Source organism: Mobula birostris, chromosome 31 (assembly GCF_030028105.1).
Source record: "Mobula birostris isolate sMobBir1 chromosome 31, sMobBir1.hap1, whole genome shotgun sequence".
Taxonomy (NCBI): domain Eukaryota; kingdom Metazoa; phylum Chordata; class Chondrichthyes; order Myliobatiformes; family Myliobatidae; genus Mobula; species Mobula birostris.
In genome coordinates this window covers 31844831-31866559 of record NC_092400.1, presented here as the reverse complement: position 1 = coordinate 31866559, position 21729 = coordinate 31844831, and the positions used below count along the sequence as shown (strand labels likewise).

Sequence of the window (21729 nt, the reverse complement as noted above, 5' to 3'; positions counted from 1 at the left end):
GTAATTGGTCTAAGAGATTTAATTTGATCTTGGTATTTTTGCTGATAGATAGATAGATATACTTTATTGATCCTGAGGGAAACTGGGTTTCATTACAGCCACACCAACGAAGAACTGAGCATAAATATAGCAATACAAAAACCACCAACAATCAAACAACAAAAGCAAACTATGCCAGATGGAAAATAAGTTCATTTCCAAAATAAGTGTGTTATAAATTGTGGTACATTTCCACAATTTATAACACACTTGCTAATAGGGAGAATTGACTCTCTTTCTTGATTTGTACAACTGTTAGTGTTAAGAGTGAAATCAGCCTTGTGTCAGTTGTTTGATCAGGTCCACGGTCAACATTTATAATGTGAGAATTGAAATAGATTTCCAAGTAAATGCTGGGCAAGTACTGGATCGGAAGTAGATAATGCTGTTCATTGTTAAAGTGAATTTACATTTTCCCAATCTCGTGCAAAGCTGAATTGTTTAAGATTGCTTTTTCTTAGTTTCCGTATTTTATGATATATTGGATTATATTTATTAAAATACAGTGGTGTCTGGTTAGTTAGGACACATCAGAACCAGTACATTTTGGCCCAATTAAGTGGCTGTCCCAATTAGCCGAAGTTTCATGAAAATAGTTGAAAGGGTATATAAAAGACAAAGTTAGGACTTAACTGTGTAACTAATTAAAAATTTAAATGAAGTACAGAACAAATTAGAATACTACCAATATGCTATGGTAGGATAATACCCTATATTAGTTCCTACTAGTTATCAAGGGAGGAATTCATCTAGTGTACGCTGCTGAGTTCTTTGACTGTAAATGAACAAAATCAGCACAGACACAGTGCAGGTAATGGACTGCCTTCATACAATGCTTTTGATGATTGCATCCTTCAAATCTTCAGTTTTATGGTAGCGTTCAAGATGATTGTCAATAACTTCAAATTATGCATAGTTCCTAACTTGTTGAAGTAGTGGAATCATTTCATTTTCACTCCCGGCTATCTTGCATCTCCGAACCTGAAAGCTTAAAACTGCAGTGAGCAAAACAATTCTGAGTGGTGCTTGTTCCTCACCAACTATCAATGACAAAAAAATCACTGCTTTTTGAACATAAACACATGCAATGGCACTATTTAAGTTCAAAGTTTGAAGGGGCCATTTGAAATTTGAAACTTCTTTGGGTAGCCATGAAACTAAGAAAGAAAAGAAAGACAGCATGATCATCAACTCCCCATATCCCCACTCCCTGTGCAAAAATGGAGCAGGCATATAACCCCAAATCTCTCCTCCTGCACAAAAAACGAATAATATGGGAACATCAATCCTCCAAGCCCACCTCCCGCACAAAAAAAGCAAGAAAAATCAGCAAAAAACACAATATTTTAAAAAAACTAAAGGAATGGAAAACAAAATCTATAGTCCAAGTCTACATGCAAAACGCAGAAAACTTGGGTAACACTCTCTGACAGGCCTTCCCCTCTCTGTAGCAGAGTGATCAAAAGACAGGCAGCTGGCGATCATGCTTCACACTCACCTCAATGCTTCAATCTACTTCGTCGCTTTAATTGGTAAACAATGGAAGCTTTAATCTGCGAAATGGAGTCAAACAACGGGTTGCGCCCCCATCCCACAGCCTGCCCGTGCTCGCCACCTCTGCTTCCTGGAATCCTCTTGGAGTCTGCGGAGTACTCGAACACCCAAACGATCTCCATCAGCAAATCACAGGCTTCAACAGTTCCAGAATCACATGAAAGATGGAAAAACAAACATAAATGACATAAAAGGACTGAAATATGTGGTTTTCATGATCTATCCAGAAGATGTCAACCTTCTATTTGCTCTAAGGATGATGTAGTGTCTAATCGCCACACAAGTGCACGTGATTGACACTAGCTGGAAACTGTTCAGCACAGTTTCTTTTCCCATTTAAGCCCATAGTCTCCTAAATAAATAAAGGAAATCCCAGATATTCTCTGGACCATCTTTTGTTCATTAAGAATTGTCAATTAACTGATGCGCAGTAAACCAGAATCCACTGTATTACACATTCAAGGCAACACTGTTGCAAATAAAAATGAAGACTGAAGGATATTCCTTTAGAATAGAGATGAGAAGCAATTTCTTTCACACACCACAGATGGTTCTGGAGGCAAAGTCATTGGGTATATTTAAAGAGAAGGTTGATAAGTTCTGATTGATCAGAGCAACGAGGGTTATGAGGAGAAAGGAGAGGGATTATAAATCAGCAATGATGTAATGGCGGAGCATACTCGATGGACTGACTGGTCTAATACATTTTCTATGTCTTATGGTCTTACTGAAGTGGTCATGGTTTACTATAGCCACAAGATTCTCTGCTTGAAATATATCATTGTCATTTGACTACATAGTGCTTCAGAAATTTACTGTATGAGAGGAAGTGGTAGTCTGAAGTTTTGAAATTGTTCATTTGTTTTGTATTAGTAGGGTTGTATGAATGATTCATTGTGAATTTCAACTGTTTAATCAGATTTTTTTATGTCTTAGAGCAGAGACATAGACCCATCAGTTAATGGTAGGGGTCCATGACATAAAAAAGATTGGGAACCCCTGCCTTAAGAGTGTGCTGTATTGAAAGAACTCGAAATTTGTTCTTAAACATGATTTTGTTGCAGTAGAATAATGTGTGCATTTTCATTGCCAATGTCATTAACTTTGATAAATCATTTTAATGCGCGCACACACAAAGTAAAAAATCTGCTGGAAATTGGAAATAATAAACAGAGAATGCTGGAAATAGGAAATAAAAAAAACTGGAAACTGGAAAAAAAGTCAGCAGCTGTGCAGGGAGAAACCGTAAAATTTTGGATTGATGACTTTTTATCAGAAAGGCTTAATTTTCTCTGCATCCTCCTTTCATCATTCCTTCTCCAAACACCTGTCCACCAATGGAGTTACATGAAATCAAAAGCTGGCAGGTCATTGGACAATTTCAATTCTCTTAATTATGCAAAGTAGAGGATATATGGGGGAGAAGAGGGTAGTGGGTGAGGAGATTTATCTGTTTACAATCAGATTACCTGAACCTGGTTGCTACTGCATCACTGATACTCGTGAAACCAAACTAGGTAATTTTATCACTGGAGGAAGCAAGTTTTATTTTTATTTATTTAGATACAGCACAGAACAGGCCCTTCAAGTAATCCCCCGTTTAATGCTTGCCTAATCACAGGACAATTTACAACGACTAATTAACCTACTAACTGGTGTGTTTTTGGACTGTGGGAGGAAACCGGAGCACTTGGAGGAAACCCACGCAGTCATAGGGAGAACATACAAAATTTTTACAGACAGCAGCAGGATTTGAACTGAGGTCTCCTGTATGGTGAAGCATTGTGCCACCTTGCCGTTGCATAAAATAAAAACAGAAAATGGTGAAAACCCGGCAGATTAGGTGGCATTTGTGAGAGAGAAAGAATAATAATATATCAGATTGAAGATCCTTTGTCAGGCTAGTTTTGATAGGAGACTGTTTTTCCACAGTGTTTCCAGAATTTCTTGTTTTTTTATTTACCAGATTTGATAACTGTCATTAAAAAAAAAATATTCTTCCAATATGGAGTATTATAGTGGTTAGTTTTTGTTATAAGTGACGTGTTTTGAGACAAATTAGATTTGCAAAATGAGGTAACTGGATTTAGGTTAGCAAACTAGGTTAAGGTAGATCCTTGCTATATTAGTATGGTGGCAAAGGCCACTGAACAGAGCCATGAAGTTCATTTCATCGAGTGTAATACTTCTCAAATGTGTCTTTGATCAAGTACCAAAGCAAGATACTTTGCTTTATTTAGCCTGTAATGTTTTTCATTTGTGGAGAGGTATGGGTTTGTTGAGGAATCAATATTTCTTTTATACACTCAGTGGTTAATTTATTAGGCACATCCTGTACTTAATTAAGTGGCCACTCAGTGCATGTTCATGGTCTTCTGCTGCTGTAGGTCATCCATTTCAAGGTTCAATGTTTTGTGTGTTCATAGATGCTGTTCTGCACATCATCACTGTAATGCATGATAATTTGAGTTGGTTGCCTTTCTGTCAGCTTGAATCCGTCTGGCTATTCTCCTCTGACATCTGTCATTAACAAGGTGTTTTCTCCCACAGAAGAGCTGCTCACTAGAATATTTTTGTTTTTTTTTGCATTATTATCTGTAAACTCTAGAGATCGTTGTGCGTGAAAATCCCAAGTAATCAGCAGTTTCTGAGATGTTCAAAACACGCTATCTGGCACCAACAACCATTCCGCAGTCAAAGTCACTTTGATCAAATTTCTTTCCTATTCTGATGTTTGGTGTGACTAGCATTGAACCTCTTGACCATGTCTGCATGCTCTTATGCATCGAGTTGCTGCTACATAATTGGCTGATCAGATATTTGTATCTACATTTTTTCTAAAGCTTGTCTGTAATGTTTCAGGTTGTCTGCAAATGCAACATGAAGATGGAAAAAAATCAGTTGGAGAAACATGAGGTGTGTATCTGTCTCTTCCTCTTCTTGGATTTTATCTTTAGCAAAAAAGAAACTTTCCTCTGTGCTACATGCTGATCCTAGTGTCAAAACAGGAAATGGTATGTGCTTGGCACTTCAACTGTCGCCAGTGTTGTGTCAAATTGTATTTAATCTGCACCTTATTTTGAGTTCTGTTGGTGGGCCTTTATTAATATATCTTGTGATCTTTTGACCTTTTACAAAAATACTCTTCACTTCAACAGGGTGAGATAATTTGATGTTGAACAGCTCAATTTTATTCTGAATTTCTTTCCCATACAGCAGGGGTTCCCAACCTTTTTTTATGCCGTGGATCCCTACCATTATCCAAGGGGTCCACGGACCTCAGGTTGGGAGCTGTTGCTTCAGAGGGTTAAGATGCAAATAGGTCCTTTGGCACACCACATCTGTGTAACCTTTCTTCTCATTTACACTAATCCTCTTTGCTTGCATATTAAGTCCATATCATTTTATACTTTGCTTATTTAAGAGTCTGTCTATTAAACATAGTGGTTGTATCTGACTCCAATGCCATCTCAAGCAATGAGTTTGAGATATCAGACGTGATGTTTTATTTTTAGAAAAAAGAACTTTCCACTTAAATTCTCTTTTAAAAACTCCTCCCTCTTGCTTTCAACCTCTGTCGTCTTGTTTTTGATGCCCTTACCATGGTGGAAAAGTGTTCTGACTCTATACTTTATCCTGTGCATTTTATTTTGTATACCTCAATTTGGTCGCCTTTCATTTTCCTTTGCTGTATGGAAGACAAGCCCATTATATCCATTCCTTCCTTTAACTAAAACCCTCCATTCCAGTCAACATCCTGGTGAATCTCCATTGCATTCTCTTTAGCACAACTACATCCTGCCTGCGGTGTAGTGATCAGAATTACATTCAATACTCTTGAGTATGGCTTAATCGATGTTTTGTAAGTTACGTCGTAACCACCCAACATTTATGTTCTGTGGTAGTAGTTCCCACCTGGGATCCACACACTCCTCAGTTAATAGCCATGGGCCCATAGCAAAATAAAAGTTGGAATGCCCTGTTCTATGGGTGATTTATGACAACAAGTATGCTTTGTCTATCTTGCCACCTTATTTATCTGGTTTATCATTGAACTTGAACTCCAAAGTCCTTCTATTCATCACATTCTTTAAAACATGACCATTAACCATATCCTATCCCTATCTGACTTTTAAAATGCATCACCTCACACTTGTTGGAATTAGATTGCAGCTGCCAAGGTCCAGCCAACCTTTTATCTGATCTGTATCATATTGTAGCCTTGGACAACCTTCCTTGCTATCCATTGTACAATTAACTTTCATGCCATTAGCAGTCTTGTTATTCATACCATTAACATTAATGTCTCAGTTGTTAATATGTATGGTGGACAACAAGGGTTCCAGCAATGATCTCTGCAGTTCACCACCTTTCATAGTTTCCCACTCAGTGAGGTATCCTCAGCCTCCTGTTACCAAGCCACTTTTGTATCAATTGTGCCAACTTACCTTGGACCTTGTATAGAATCTTGTCAAGTGTCTTGCTAAACTCCGTATAACCAATATCTACTGCCCTTTCAGTTAGTTTGTTTGTTATGTGCCATGTCATATGATGTGGGCAATCATGGTCTTTCCATGACTATGATTGTTCTCGGTAATTTTTTTCTACAGAAGTGGTTTGTCATTGCCTTCTGGACAATGTCTTTACAAGACAGGTGACCCCAGACATTCTCAATACTCGTGAGAGATTGTCTGCCTGACACAATAACCAGGACTTATGATATGCACTAGCTGCTCATCCACCACTTGTTCCCTTGGCTTCACGTGACCTTGATCGGGTGGGGGGGGAGGTGGTAAGCAGGTGCTACACCTTGCCCAAGGGTGCCCTGCAAGCTGGCAGAGGGAAGGAGTGCCTTACACCTTTGGTAGAGACGTATCTCCATCCTGCCACCCATATTGTTAGTTATCTCCTCAAAAACAAACGTCTATCTATTTAGTGAGGTAGGATTTCCTCTCCATGAAATGAAGCTGACTATCCCTGAATTGCCCCTGCTTTTCTAAGTGTACGTAAATCTTTTCCCTTAGGCTTTCCTTCATTAATGTCCCTACAACTGAAAGAAAGTTCATCAGCCTGCAGTTATCTGGCTTATCTCTGCTGTCCTCCTTAAATAAGGGAACATCAGGTATCCTCTGTGCTTCTGACATCTCATCTGTGTCTAATAATATTGACGGAAAAGTTTCCAGGGCCCCAGTTATCCATTCCTCCCCCTCCACACCTCCCCCCCCCCCACCCCCCCAACACCTTTTTCCCCTCGCAACCTGAGATAGATTTCACTCAGCCTTGGGGATTTAGTAAACCTAAAATGTCCCACGAGTGTCCCAAAGTGTATCTACTCGTCCTTCATAGTGACACGTCCAGGTTATCCTTGAACCCCTTCCTGACTCATTATCTTCTGTACCGTGCTCCTTGGTGAAGATGTAAGTATTCATTTAGGTCCTTACCCACATTGCCTGGTTTCAAAAAGAGGACTCACTCTTCCTCGGCTACCCTTTTTATCTTGATATGCTGATGGAATGTCCTGGGATTCCCTTTTATCCCACTTGTCAAGACTATTGCACAACACCTTTGTACCCTCCTAGTTTTGTTCTAAGTTCTCATTTACACTCTGTATATTCCTCAAGCCTCCCTCTGTTTGTACCTTGGCCACAGAGGAATGCTGTTTCGTTTGGTTGTATTTGTGTGTATGATTGAATGACAAACTTGGATGAACCTCCCGTGAGGGACCTTGTCAAACACCTTACTAAAATCCACAGATCTACCTTCAACAATCACCCTCGTCAGCTTGTCAAAAAAGTCAGTCAAGTTAGTACAACACGTCATGGCATGCTGGCTCTCCCTAATTAGGCCATGGTTTTCCAAGTGCTCATAAATCCTAAACCTAATAATTCTGTCCAATATCTTCCTACCACTGACGTGAGATACACTGGTCTATAGTTTCCAGGATTATCCCTGGTTCCCTTCCTGAATAATGGAACAACATTCACTAGCCCTCTGGGACCTCAACTATGGCTACAAAGATAATGATCAAGGCTCCAGCAATCTCATCTCTTGCCTCTCTCAATAACCTGGGGGCACATCAGTAAAGTTGTGTCGGAAGTAGAGATCAAGAATTAAAAATATATTCCTTTCTGTGGGGATAAAATATCAAATTTCTTTGCAAGATGTGTCTAATAATAATGGTCTTTGGAAGGGTTTCACAATTGATATCCACCTTCTGCACTACTCAAGTGATGACTAAAGCCTTGATTCTGGTTTCTCGGGTTAAGTAGGAACAAAACAGTCATCACATCCAAGCCTGGGCCTGTCCTGACACAGATAATTTCTTTTATTTTTTTTTTAATTTTATTTTTATTTGGATAAGGAATTCACAAATATCATGTATTTTTTTCACACATATAACCTTTTCCATTTTTTTATATGTATAAAACTACAATTATTTATACATTCTTAAGTACACATTGAGATGATATAAAAGGAAAATAAACATTTAAATAGATAATTATGTACTGTGGTAAATCTAACCTATTAGGCTAAGTAATGGAATTAGTTGTTAAGAAAAATGGTAATAATAGTTTCCATATAACCCTTCTGGACCATTTCCACTGGTCCAAAATGTTGTATATAAGCCTATGTACCAACCATTGTAGATGTTTATATCCTAATTTGTTCATGCTTGCTCCTGCCTGCAGACATAATTATCCAATCCCTATGTACTTATTTACTTAATTTTTTCATTTTTTTATCCCTTTCCCAAATCTTTCGCTTTACTTGTGTTAATTCTCTATTTTCCAAAAGAAAACAAAAAAAACAAACATTTAGACTAGGGGTGCTTACGTTAGCAATATTACTGTGTTGATGAGAAGAGCAGTATAAATCATTAGGAGAGTCATCTAAAGTCTGCTGGCATTGGGGTTATATATTCAATCCATTTATTCCAGATTTGATAAAATTTTTCTTTTTGAATTCTCAGGGAGTAAGTCAAATTTTCCATTTTAAATATTTCCAAGATAATTTCGTACCAATCTTCTAATGCAGGTGGTATTGGATTTAGCCATTTTCTAGTGATTGATTTCTTACTTGCCGCTAAGAGGGCCTGCAGCAACTTTATATCTTCCTTCTGTTCAAGAAACAATACATGCCCCAAATAGAGCGTCTCAAAGTTCAGAGGTATCTGGGACCTAAGTACCTTAACTAATGTTCTATGAATACCTTCCCAAAATAGACTTAATTTAGGGCAATCCTAGAAAATATGAAAATGATTTGCCTCCTTGGAGCCGCACCTTCTCCAACACATCACATTTGTATCTTTATATTTTTCCTGATATGGGGTCTTGAAGTACCTTATAATGTTTTTCCAACAATGTTCTCTCCAAGTCAAAGAATTAGTCGAGGACCATTGAAAGCTGCAGATTTTCCCCCAAGCCTCCTCTGAAAGTACCAACCCCGCTTCTTTCTCCCACTTCTCTTTAATATACAGTGTATTTACATTTTTAGCATGGGAGAATGCATTACATAATCGAGAAACTGATTTACTAGGTATTGAACTGCAAGCCGAATTCAGAATCTTGAAAAATTCTAATTCTACTGTTGATAGGTCTGTATATCTACAACTCTGGTTAACATAGTTTCGTACTTGAAGGTACCTAAAAAAGTCATTATGTTCTAGGCCATGTTTGCCCTGCAGGATTTGGAAACTTTGTAATACTCTTTTATGTATAAATGAGAGGTAGGTTGTAAGACCTTTCTTTATCCATAGCTCAAATCTTTTATCTCCTGTGTTGGGAAGGAATTTGGTATCATATGCACACCATCTAAAGAGTTTTAACATGTTATTAATTCCACATGAATTAACCACCTCTGCCATACTTTTAATGTAAGATTTATCCAAGCGTTTTTAAATTTTTCCAACTGGGCCATCAATCCTTTGTCAGCTATTGAGGCCTGAAGAGGAAAACTCAACCAATCCAAATTCTATTTCCTTCCATCTAGCCTTATATTCCTTATTACACCAATATAACAGAGGGGTTATCTGTGAGGCATAAAAATAATTTCTCTGGCAAGGAAGAACCATACCTCCTCCTTCCTTCCCTAACTGTAAGGTGTTATATCGAATTCTAGGTTTCTTTCCTTGCCAAATGAAGGGGGAAATCCATTTGTACCATTCCCTGAATTGATTATCTCCACCTCCACCGGTAAAGTACGGAAAAGATACAATAACCGAGGAAGAATATTAATTTTTATAGTATTTATCCTTGAATTTAAACTTAAAAAGGGGATAAGATTCCATCTATGCATATCTGCTTTTATCTCTGAGATTAATGGCCCATAATTTACCTGTGACAGTGTTGAAAGATCCTTCGGCAGGGTTATTCCTAAATATTTTAATGATTTAGCTTCCCACTTAAGATCGTATGTATCCTGCAATTTTTTGGATGGTGTATAATTTAGGGACATAACCTGCGTTTTCTTTACATTTATTTTATAACCTGATATTTTCCCAAAGTCATCCAACAGTGTAAACAATCCTATAAATGATTTTTCTGGTTCACTCAGATAGACCAAACCATCATCTGCGAATAACGCCACTTTCTGTTCAATCCCTGCCACCTTGATACCTTTTACGATTTCGCTCTGTCTTATTAGTTGAGCAAGCGGTTCAATATATAGCGCAAAAAGGAGAGGAGAAATTGGGCATCCCTGTCTAGTGCCTCTCTCTAAGATGAAGGAGTCAGAGAGGTCCCCATTTATCTTAATTCTGGCTGTAGGGCTGTCATATAGAGTCTGAATTACTTTAATAAACTTTTCTTGAAAGCCGAATCTTCCTAACACTCTGTATAGGAATGCCCAACTAACCGAATCAAAAGCTTTCTCAGCGTCCAATCCTACTATCATTGTCTCTGCCTCGTTCTTATTAACCTGTTCTAATATGTGCAGAGTTCTCCTTATGTTGTCCTGTGTTTGTCTTTGTTGAATAAATCCAGTCTGGTCTAAGCGGATTAGGCCAGGTAAAAGCTTTTCCAATCTGCGCGCTAATATAGATGTAAATAGTTTGTAATCTAAATTAAGAACACTAATTGGCCGATAATTGCCACATTCTAGTTTATCTTTACCCTCTTTAGGAATAACTGAAATAATCGCTTCTCTCCAGGAAGGTGGAGTTTCTCCTCTCTGCAAGATCCAATTAAAGGTGTTAAGTAGTAATGGGGCTAACTGTGTCTTCAGGGACTTGTACCACTCTGAGGTAAACCCATCAGAACCCGGGGACTTTCCAGCCTTTAACCTAGAGATGGCCACGTTCAGTTCTTTGACAGTTACTGGTTCTAATAAACTTTCATTTTGTAAATCTGTAAGTTTAGGTAGATCTAAAAAATTCAATACACTGTCTATATAGGGCTCATTGGGGGCCCGGGGTTGGGAGTACAGCTCTCGATAATATGTTTCAAAACTCTCTTGAATTTTCCCTATTGTACTCTGCACAAGCTTTGTCTTTGGATTCTTTATTTTATGAATTGTATTGTCTGCTTGTTGTTTTTGTAACTTATATGCTAATAATCTAGCTGATTTACCTCCTACTTCATAATTCTTTTGTCTCAGGTAAAGAAAATTTCTTTGAGTTTCCAATGTATAAATATCGTCAATTTCACTTTGCAATTTCTTAATTTCCTGTTTTCGATTTGAATTACTTTTGTTGCTATCTACAATTTGAAGTTGTTTTAATTTTCCTTGAAGGTCTGCTAATTTTTGTGCATTGATTTTTTTCATGTGAGTGGTAATGGAAATAATTTTCCCTCTCAGTACAGCTTTCAATGTATCCCATAAGATCATTGGTGATGTTTCTCCCGTGTCATTAAGGTCTAGATATTCTTTGATTTCTCCCCTTAATCTCTCCATTACTTTCGGGTTATTGAGTATATGTGAGTTTAGCCTCCATAGTGTTTTCCTCATTTTCCTTTCCAGGTTTAGAGACATAGAGACTGGGCTATGATCCGACAGATCAATTGTTGCAATATTACAGTTTTTTATCCTGAGTCTATCTGTATTAAAGATAAAGAAATAGTCTATCTTTGAATAGGCTGAATGAGGGAAAGAGTAATATGTATAATCTTTACTAGTAGGGTGTAATTCCCTCCAGACATCTATAATTCCCAACTCCTCCATCAATGAATTCACTTTCCGAGTCAGAGGTTTATTCTGAGTTACTATTCTTGAAGAATCTAATATAGGATTTAATCTAATATTAAAATCCCCTCCACAAATTACTACCCCTTGAGAACTGACCATGAGGTCAAAAATGTGTCTATAAAATGACCATTCACAACCTGGAGGAGCATAAACATTCAGCAATGTTATTTCTGTACCTTCTATTCTTCCTGTGATTTTTACGAACCGTCCTTCTTTGTCTCTACTCTCTGAAAGATGTTCATAATTAAGAGTACTTGATATTAAAGTAGCTACCCCTCTTTTGTGACTCAATTTATGTGATGAATAAAATACATGCTTAAAGCCCATTCTTCTTAATTTTCCATGTTTAGATTGGCTCATATGTGTTTCCTGGAGGAAAGCTATTTGTGCCCTCTCTCTTTTCAATTTAGACATAATCTTATTTCTTTTAATTGGATTCAAAACCCCATTAACATTATAGGAAATTATTTTTACCAATTCAGTTTGCATTTTTCTCTAGTAGAAAAAAAACACTCTCCTTTTCTAACCAAACAGTAAGCAATCCCTTCTCAACAGTAAACCAAGACATATAACCACACCCTAGACATTTTTGAACGTGCAACATTTGAAAATTTTTCCCGACTTCCCACAGTGAGGCCTGAGCACCGACCCGCCTCAGTTCAGAGGGATAACCTCTATCTTCACCCTGTGTTAGAGGGCCCTCAGCAGTTTGAATAGTCATAGAGAATTTTCTCCTATTTATGTCTCGACCATATTGCTATCATTCAAGTTATTCCGCCTAGTTTATTTTCAGTTACCAGTTTTCATTTTACCTTTAAGTCCGATTTACTCTTTTCAGTCATTTCTCTTAATTAATCTGTGTTCTCTATACATTCGCGTCTGAATATTTGCAGCTTTTCCTTGTAGTTTGACACTCTGGTTCGAGTGGAGCGTCCTCGCCCCACTAACTGCCACGACTTCTGTCGAATCCTCTCCAGTAGCGACTCCGGTTGGGTGATAACTTTAATAGGTAGTCCCCGGTCCGCCAGGTCCAACATTGCCTCCTCCACCGTGGCGTAAGTTTTTGTCCCTTCGTCGTAAAGGACTCTCAGCCGAGCTGGATACAGGGTCTGGAATCTGATGTTGTTTTCCTTCAGGACTCTCCGTGTTTCCATATATTCCTTCCGTCTGGCAAGAATCCCCGGTGCGTAGTCGTGGTCTAAACTGATTTTACAGTTGGTCCACATGAAACCTTTCTTTTGCCATGCCCTTTTAAGCACCTCTTCCTTCGTTCTATAACTGAGAAATCTGACCAGAATCGATCTGGGCTGGGCGCCTGCTGGAGGCTGTGGTGCCAACGCGTGGTGAGCTCTTTCTATCTGTCGGTCTTTTGCGGCTGGTATATCAAGGTTCTGTCTAAGCAGCTTCTCCACGAAGGGAATCATCAATCCGGGTTTACCTTCAGTTCCTTCAGGAACTCCGTAAATCCTCACATTTTCCCTTCTCAAGCGGCCTTCTTGATCTATTAGTTTCCACTGGAGCTGGTCTTGCAGCTTCAGCATTTCTGCTATCACCTCCTCTGCGTTTTGTAGCTTCTCTTCAATTCCAACAATCCTCGCTTCGGCTTCATCTATCCGCGAGTTAGTTTTTACTATTTCTCCTTTAATATCTTCCAGCTGTTTGCTGTTATCTTGTCGGAACTCGCGAATCTCTCCGAGAATCAGAGACAGAGTCACCGATTCCCCCTCATTATCTCCGTCCTGGCTTGCCGTGGGGAAGCTAGGCCCGTCGCCTTGCTGCGTCTCTTTGTGTTTATCAGCCTTTGGAGCGGACTTTTTAATCTTGTTCTTAGACATCATCCTTGCCCCTTTTATTAATATAGTTATGCAATATTAAGTATTTGTCTAAATTCGATTATGGGGCAGTTTACCTTCTTTTTTGTTGAGAGACCTTTTCCTTACGCCGCCATTCCCTTGATGACCCGGAAGTCGGCACAGATAATTTCTAATAACATTTATTGGGTAATGATCAAAAATTGGAATCCTTCTGGTTTAATTTCTTCTTGCTATGATTTATTATGCCATCATGAGAATAGTGATGGGAAGTGTTATTTGTTTATTTGGACATACAACGTGGAATAGGCCCATCTGGCCTCACGAGCTGCACTGATTAGCAACCCACATACTAACTGGTACATCCATGGACTGCGGGGTGGGGGAGAACCGGATCACCTGGAGCAAACCCACCCAGTCACGGGAAGAATGTACAGACTCCTTGCAGATGGCATTGGAATTGAAATCTGAACTCCCATGACCTGAGCTGTAATCGTGTTGTGCCCCAAATTGGACCTCAAGCCCTGGGCAGCTTACTTCGTAACTTTAGCCATTGAGGCATTGAATCATTTTTGGGTGTTGTGCCATCAGAAACCTTCTATGAACATTATCGATTGACAATACTATGTTAACTGGTGTATGAAGGTGGAGTAGATTTTCACCTATGCCCACAGTTGATTATGTAAATAAATCATGGTAACCTTGATTTATTGTTTCTACAAAAAATGCTATAATTCGAGAAAATTTGCATACAGATTCTATGCATAAGGTCAATCTAGTGTACCTGTAGTAGCATAACCAGTAGATGTGAATAACTAAGAATTAGCCAGACATTGCTAGCTCTCATTGGGCCTAGTGTTAACATGCTTCGCAACTCTTAAAAAGAAAAGTTGTTTAATTTTTTTGTCTTTTGTTTTCAAAGAGTACAGAATGTCCTTTGCGGCTGATCAAATGTCAATACTGTGAGCTGGAGCTAGCCTTCAATAAGTCTGAAGAACATGCTGATTATTGTGGATCAAGAACAGAATTCTGTCCGGCTTGTGGTCGCAATGTTCTGGTGAAGGATTTAAGCATGCACCATCTCATATGTGGCAAAGAGGTGGAGGAGAAGAATAACAACCGCATAAAACCCAAACCTGAATATGACTTTGAAGAAAACATTGGAGCCTGGTTTGAAAACCAACCATTTAGGAATGTTATCCAGACCGAGGAGGACCATATTCGAGTTAGGCCAAGAATTTCCAGGCCATTGGAAACTAAACTTTATGGGAACAGAGAAATAGGGCTTCCTCTCACTATGATGGATAGAAGAAACTTGCCAATAAGAAGTAGAGACCAAAATAGAGGTAAGGTGGGAGGGGGAGGAAGGGAAACGTTTAGCCTGGAAACTGTTTATTATAAATATAAGAGGTTTTGGACATCCAGAGCTACACAAAATTCTGGAGGCACTCAGCAGTTCAGGCAGCATCTATGGAAATGAATAAATAGTCAACAATTTGGGCCAAGACCCTTCATTAGGACTGGAAGGAAGGGGGAAGGTACAAACGTAACAGAATAAAAAGGTGGGGCGAAGAGAAGGAGGAAGAACTGGAAAGTGATAGGTGAAGCCAGGTGGGTGGGGGAGCAGGGGTGAAGTAAGAAGCTGAAGGTGACTGGTGGAAAAGGCAAAGGGCTGGAGAAGAAGGACTCTGATGTTTTTATTATTTTATTTGAATTCAGCCTGGGGAGAGGAACACAAGAAAATGGGAGTGGGAGTAGGCCACCTGGTCCCTCAAGCCTGCCACATCATTAAATATAGTTACGGCTGATATATACTGCCTTAACTCGTGTGCCAGTTTAACGTAGCCCTCAACTCCCTAGTCTTTCAAATGTGTGTCTACCTGTACCATAGTTACTTCTAATAATCTGGACTCCACAGTCCTCTGGAGTTGAGAATTTTAGAGATTCATGCAAAGTTTTTTCTACATCTCCGTTTCAATTGACCTACCCCTTGTAATTGTGGCCCTTTATTCAGGACTCTTCCCACTAGTGAAAACCACTCAATGTCTACCTTTTGTGGCCCCTCAGGGTCTCAGTATGGTCATTCCACATCAGTTTAGGTGGGGGAGTTCCCAACCTGGGGTTCACAGACCCCTTGCTCAATGATATTGGTCCATGGCATAAAAAAGATTGGGAACCTCTGGTCTAAACTCTAAAGTGTACAGACCCACAGCTGAAGTGCAAGGTCCTTTGTGATATACGTCCAGCAATTATAGATTTCTTCATGACTTGCTTCCAAAATGATTGAATATTTGTTTGGCAGAGAAATTAAAAGAGGAATGAAAATGTTGATATTGAGCTGAAGGTTACCATAATTTAGGTTTTGGTGTTACACCTGAGATTCCTAGTCAAGAGTGGGCCTTTATCCTGCTCACAGACTTCTGAAGAACCCACAAAGTTTGAAAAGTTATCTGTGCAAGAAACAGAATTGTATCCATATCCAGGCTTTCCAGTTTTTAAGTAAACCCATTTCTGACACTGATGGATTTGTGGATATACAAACAGTACTGTGGATATGCAGCAGTGTTATCTTGCAGCCAGTTCTTCTGTACTGTAACAGCATGGAGAAGCTGCTGACTGAGATGAGGGATTTTAGGCATAAGTGAAGAACTGTTCTACAAGTCGATGGTAGCAATTCTTAGACTGGATGCTCTAGAACTTTGCAATGTAATAGAAATCATTGACCAGTAGCAGCTGTGTATTTGACATCACTGTCTTGACTACACATTCATTTTAGACAAATAGTTCTATATTGTCAAATAATTTCTCTGTAAGAACTTGCTTTGTGCAAAATCACAGGCTTTTGCTTCATTTACAATAGTGACTATCTTCAAAAAGGCAATTCTTTAATTCAGTGTTTGTTAAGCCTTCTACTTTTTAACAAGATGTACATTTTCTGTAGCTTTCACACCCAGTGTTACAAGGACTGAAAAAAATGAAGTAGCAGATCCCATACGCTTGGATACCAACTCTAATCTAGACTATCTGCTTGCTCTGAGTTTGCAAAATGAAAACGGTGGTGAAGGATCGGGAACCCCAGTGTGGGAGGACCTTCACTCCGATTGTGGGTATTCACATCCACAAAACGTTGTTGGATTGTTTGAGGATCAGCCATCATCTGATCCATTCCCAGCCTCTGTAAACATCCATGAGGAAGTAACAAGTAAGTTGTTAAAAGTACAAACGTACTTGTTTCTGGTTTGTGTGTTTATTTATTGGGACGCAAAGCGTGGAGTAGGCTCTTCTGGCCCAATCACGGGATAGTTTACAATGACCAGTTAATCTGCTAACCAGTATGAGTTTGGACAGTGGGAGGAAACCACAAACACTCTATAGGCAGGATGTACAAACTCCTTACAGAGAGTGCTGGAATTGAATTCTGAACTCCGACCCTTTCAGCTGTAATAGCATTGCACTCATCACGATGCCACTGTAATTCTGACATGGATATTAGTCTAGGCAGAAGGATGTTAACCAGGTCACTTCCACACATCTGAGCAATGGGTGTTTAATATTTTCCCATACTCTCCAGTGTATTATATTGGTTGTACTTATCCATTGTTTTTGATGTGCCAAAAAATCTGATTAATAATTCACATTTGGTTCTCATTTATGTTGCATGCAGTGAAGAAGTTCTGTCTGCAAGTGGGAAGCATAAGTTGCTTTATTAGATGTAGGAAAAATGATTTCACTGCTTTGATTCCTGAAATAGTGTGTTGTAGGCTGAATGATTGAGATGGAAGTATATAGAATGAAATGTGATCTCATTGAAACATCCTTAACATTCTGTCAAGATTTCCTCAATCCTCGAATTGGAAGCATGGTCTCGGGTTAAGGGGTTGTCCATTTAGGGGTGCCATGTTCAGTTTTCTTATTCAAAGGATGTGTAATTTGGGAAGTATGTAACCAAGAAAACTGGAGGGTTGACTACTGACTTCATTAAAGCCTGAGACAGATTATGGATACCAGGAACTCAAGAGTAAGAAGATCAGGCAGTTGGTGGATCAGATCAGTGGTGAAGGCTTGAAGTCTGTATGGCTTTTTTTGTGTTAGCTTAACTCACTTGTATTCAAAAGGATAAAGTAAAAATACATATCCATTGTCCCTTTTCACACATTGATTTTCTGTTATTCTGCTTTCTTTTGAGATGACTGACAATTAACCTGCAATGTTAGTTTTCATGTTCAAGCTGAAGTCTAGGGTCTTCAACAAAGAATGCGATAGGGAGGCTGGGGATTGGTGGTGTGGGTGATGCTACTGATTCCTTTTTCGAAGAACATATTAAAAGATTGATTAGAATTAGATCTCATCTCTATCCTTTACAATGTGACCATTTTAAGAGTTTAGCTGCATTTTTTCTTATGATGAACGGGGACCAGGCTGGGTATTGTCTAAGGTAAATGTTAATTGTATCAGCTTGAAGCGGAGTGAGTTTCATCTAGTCTTGTTTTACACATTTCTTTCAATGGTTGCATTCTATGGCTTCTCCCTATTTAAAATCTACATCACTTCGAAGTTGTGTTGAAATTTATGAAGTAAAAGTTAAATAATGAATAGTGTACTTAAAAACAACGTGCTGCTCTCTACTCTCTGTGCACTAATCCCAACCTCAGCATCAAATCTGTAGATAAGGAGGGGTTGCGCTAGTAGTCTGGTGGACTGACCTGTACCTTGCTGAGGCTAGGCAGCAACTCTCAGATGCCCGTTCTTGCTTACCTCTTGAACAGGACTCCACGAAGGAGCAACAGGCCATTGTCTCCCACACCATCATCCGACCTTATCAAATCCAGGGATTTCCCATACACTGCCACCAACCTTATGGTTTCCTTGCCCCACACCCCTCGTCTCTTCCTCCTACCCAAGATCCATAAACCCACTTGTTCAGGTAGACCTATTGTTTCTGCCTGCTCCTGCCCTACTGAACTTGTGTCTCTGTACCTGGATTCTGTTTTATTCCCCTGGTTCAGTCCCTTCCTACCTACATAGGTGATACTTCACAGGCTCTTGATCTTTTCAATGACTTCAGGTTCCCTGGCCCTGCTCATCTCGTTTTCAGTTTGGATGACCAGTCCCCATCCATCCCCCATCAGGTGGGCCTTAAAGCCCTCCACTTCTCTCTGGACAACAGACCCAACCAGTTCCCCTCCACTGCCATTCTCCTCTGTCTGGCAGAACTGGTCCTTGCCCTCAATAATTTCTCCTTTGGGTTCTCTCACTTCCCTTCAAACCGATGATGTAGCCATGGGCACTCGCAGGGGTCTCGGCTATGCCTGCCTTTTCATCATCTACAGAGAATAGTCTATGTTCCAGCTTACACCGCCATTGCTTCCCAACTACTGAGATGTCCTCCTTCAAAGAAAGGGGCTTCTCTTCCTCTACCATCAACACTACCCTCACCCACATCTCTTCCATTTTGCGCACATTTGCCCTCATCCCATCCTCCCACTGTTACACCAAGGATAGGATTACTCTTGTCCTCACCTACCACCCCAGTAGCCTCTGCGTCGAGCACATAATTCTTTATAACTTTTGCCATCTCCAACAGGATCCCCCCACCAACTCTTCTCTCCACCCCCGCCCCCCCAACTATCTGCTTTCTGCAGGGATCGCTTCCTTTGTGACTCCCTTGCCCACATGTCCCGCCCCACTGATCTCCCTCCTGGCACTTATTCTCGCAAGCGGAACAAGTGCCACACCTGCTGTACACCTCTGCCCTCACTATCTCAATGACCCAAACAGTCCTTCCAGGAGAAGTGACATTTCATCTGCAAGTCAGTTGGGGTCATCTACTGTACCTGGTGCTCCTGGTGTGGCTTGCTGTATATCTGACTTGCATTGAGAGTCTGCTTCGCTGAGCACCTTTGATCTGACACAAAAAAAAGGATCCCCTTGTGGCCACCCATTTCAATTCTTCTTCCCATTCCCATTCTGACATGTTCATCCATGGCCTCCTCCCCTGCCAGGATGAGGTCACACTCAGGTTGGAGGAGCAACGCCTCATATTCTGTCTGGGTAGCCTTCAATCTGATGGCATGAACATCAATTTCTCAAACTTTGATAATTGCTGCCCCCTGCCCCTCACCATTTCCCATTCCTGTTTCCCCCTCTCAGCTTATCTCCTTACCTGCTCATCACATCCCTTTGGTGCTCCTCCTGCTTCCCTTTCTTCCATAGTCTTCTGTCCTCTCCTATCAAATTCCCACTTCTCTAGCCTTTACCTCTTTCACCAATGAACTTCCCAGTGCTTTACTTCATCCCTCCCCCTCTCCTGGTTTCACCTATCACCTACCACCTTCCTCCCCTCCCTCCACTTTCTTGCTCTGACTTCTCATCTTCCTTTCTAGTCCTGATGAAGGGTCTCTGCTCAAATCGTTGACTGTTTACTCTTTTCCATAGATGCTGCCTGATCTGCTGAGTTCCTCCAACGTTTTGTGTGTGTTGCTTAAAAACAAAATGGGTCTGGCATGTTGCTTTCAAGTTCTGCTTGGACACTATTAAGTTTTGCTCCGTTCTTCAAACCAAGCTCTCCTAGAAAGACCAACAATATAAGATATTTTCGACTTCTATATTTGAATATGCCAATTTCTTCCTGTATCTTTCTGTTTGCCATAATAACACTTTAGCTTTAGACCCCTGATGGTGTTTTTCAATGTGGTCTCTTCCTCAAAGTGGCATATCTCAGCACATTGATACTTATTCTTTGTTATGCCTGTGTTTGTGTTGGAATGATTAGCTTATAAACATTCTACTTCAAGAAGTCTGGACATAATTTCCAACATGCCTGCCCTTTTTCTTCTAACCCCTAACTCAAAGTTATTTTCAAGTTATCAAGCATCTTTTTCCAATTTTTAATAAAACATACCCAAGGTATGAGATTTGTTACATCCACAAAGTATAATGTGCTTAATGAAATATATTGGAATAAACTTCGATGAAGTGCTCTTTGCATTAGATGGACTGCTAAGTGGAAATGTAAACATGAAAGCTATTCTGGTGTTCCTTTTTAAACCTGTATGCATTAGGTAGACAATTATTGCAGGTAATTACCTGTACTGGGTTTTCAGCTACCCTGCCTGAGATCCATTTCTTAAGGCTTTCTCTCTAATTTGGTATTTCAAAACTATTTTCTCTCTGGAATATTTGTCATTGAGTGATATAATCATTGATCTTTTCTCTCTTCCTATCACCCTAATCTACATAAACCATTTATTTATTTGGAACAGGCCCTTCTGGCCCAATGAACCTCACCCCCCCCCCCCCCCCCCCCAAGCAGCCCACCTATTTAACACAAGCCTAATCACAGGGCAACTTACAGTGATCGGTTAACCTGCTAACCAGTACATTTTTAGATTGTGGGCGGAAGCTGGAGCACCCGGAGGAAACCTGTGTGGTCATAGGGAGAACATACAAATGCCTTAGAGATGGCACCTGAATTGAACTCCATGTAACTGTATATGGATATGATGCATGCTCATTGCTTCCCTTGAAACAAATCACTCTTCCACAATCACAGTGGTAACCCAATCTGGCAGTATACTTCACTCAGTTCAAGCCATAGTTTAGTTTTTGGTTTGGAGAGAATGGAGACTCTGATCTCTGCTTGCCTCACCCTATTTCAGGTAGTAGATTGTAAAAGGTGGTTCTCTGAAAGTCGTGATGGACACGGAATCCCTAAGGAGAAAGTAATTAGCTTAATAAATTATTTGCAGGTAACTTAGTCCAATTCAGAAGCACTTTTTGGAAAACTTAGAAATTCTGATGGTGTCCTTGGTCTGCAATGTGGCACCTTCTCCCTCCCCACAAACCCAATCAGATTCTTAACATTTTCTGTTTTTGTTATGAATTTATAGTTTGTATAGTTTTTCTTTTTACTCCTATCATCGGAGTGGCAGATTTTGTTAAAGTTCACTATTGTTTCCTCAATTAAAACATTGTTCTTTTAATATAGAGTGGAACCTCAGTAAGCATTTCTCTTTTTGTTTCAACCAAGATTTATTTTACTTTGGAAAGCAATAAACAATCCTGAATTTGTAAAAATTCATCCTTTGTAACTTTAAGGCAATCTCTTTTTTTTTTGATTAAAGCTTCCTATCACACTAGCACA

At 39.7% G+C, this 21729-nt stretch overlaps 1 protein-coding gene across 3 annotated transcripts in view; it reads left to right on the top strand.

The window, feature by feature from the left end:
• The window catches only part of LOC140190945 (TRAF-type zinc finger domain-containing protein 1-like), a 57550-nt gene that overhangs the window by 11404 nt on the left and 24417 nt on the right, over positions 1-21729 (top strand). For all 3 annotated transcript variants that reach the window (XM_072247935.1, XM_072247936.1, XM_072247934.1), the window contains 3 exons: positions 4456-4509; positions 14509-14932; positions 16528-16788. In XM_072247935.1, the coding sequence (XP_072104036.1) occupies positions 4456-4509; positions 14509-14932; positions 16528-16788 (739 nt within the window). The remainder of the gene's footprint in view (positions 1-4455; positions 4510-14508; positions 14933-16527; positions 16789-21729) is intronic.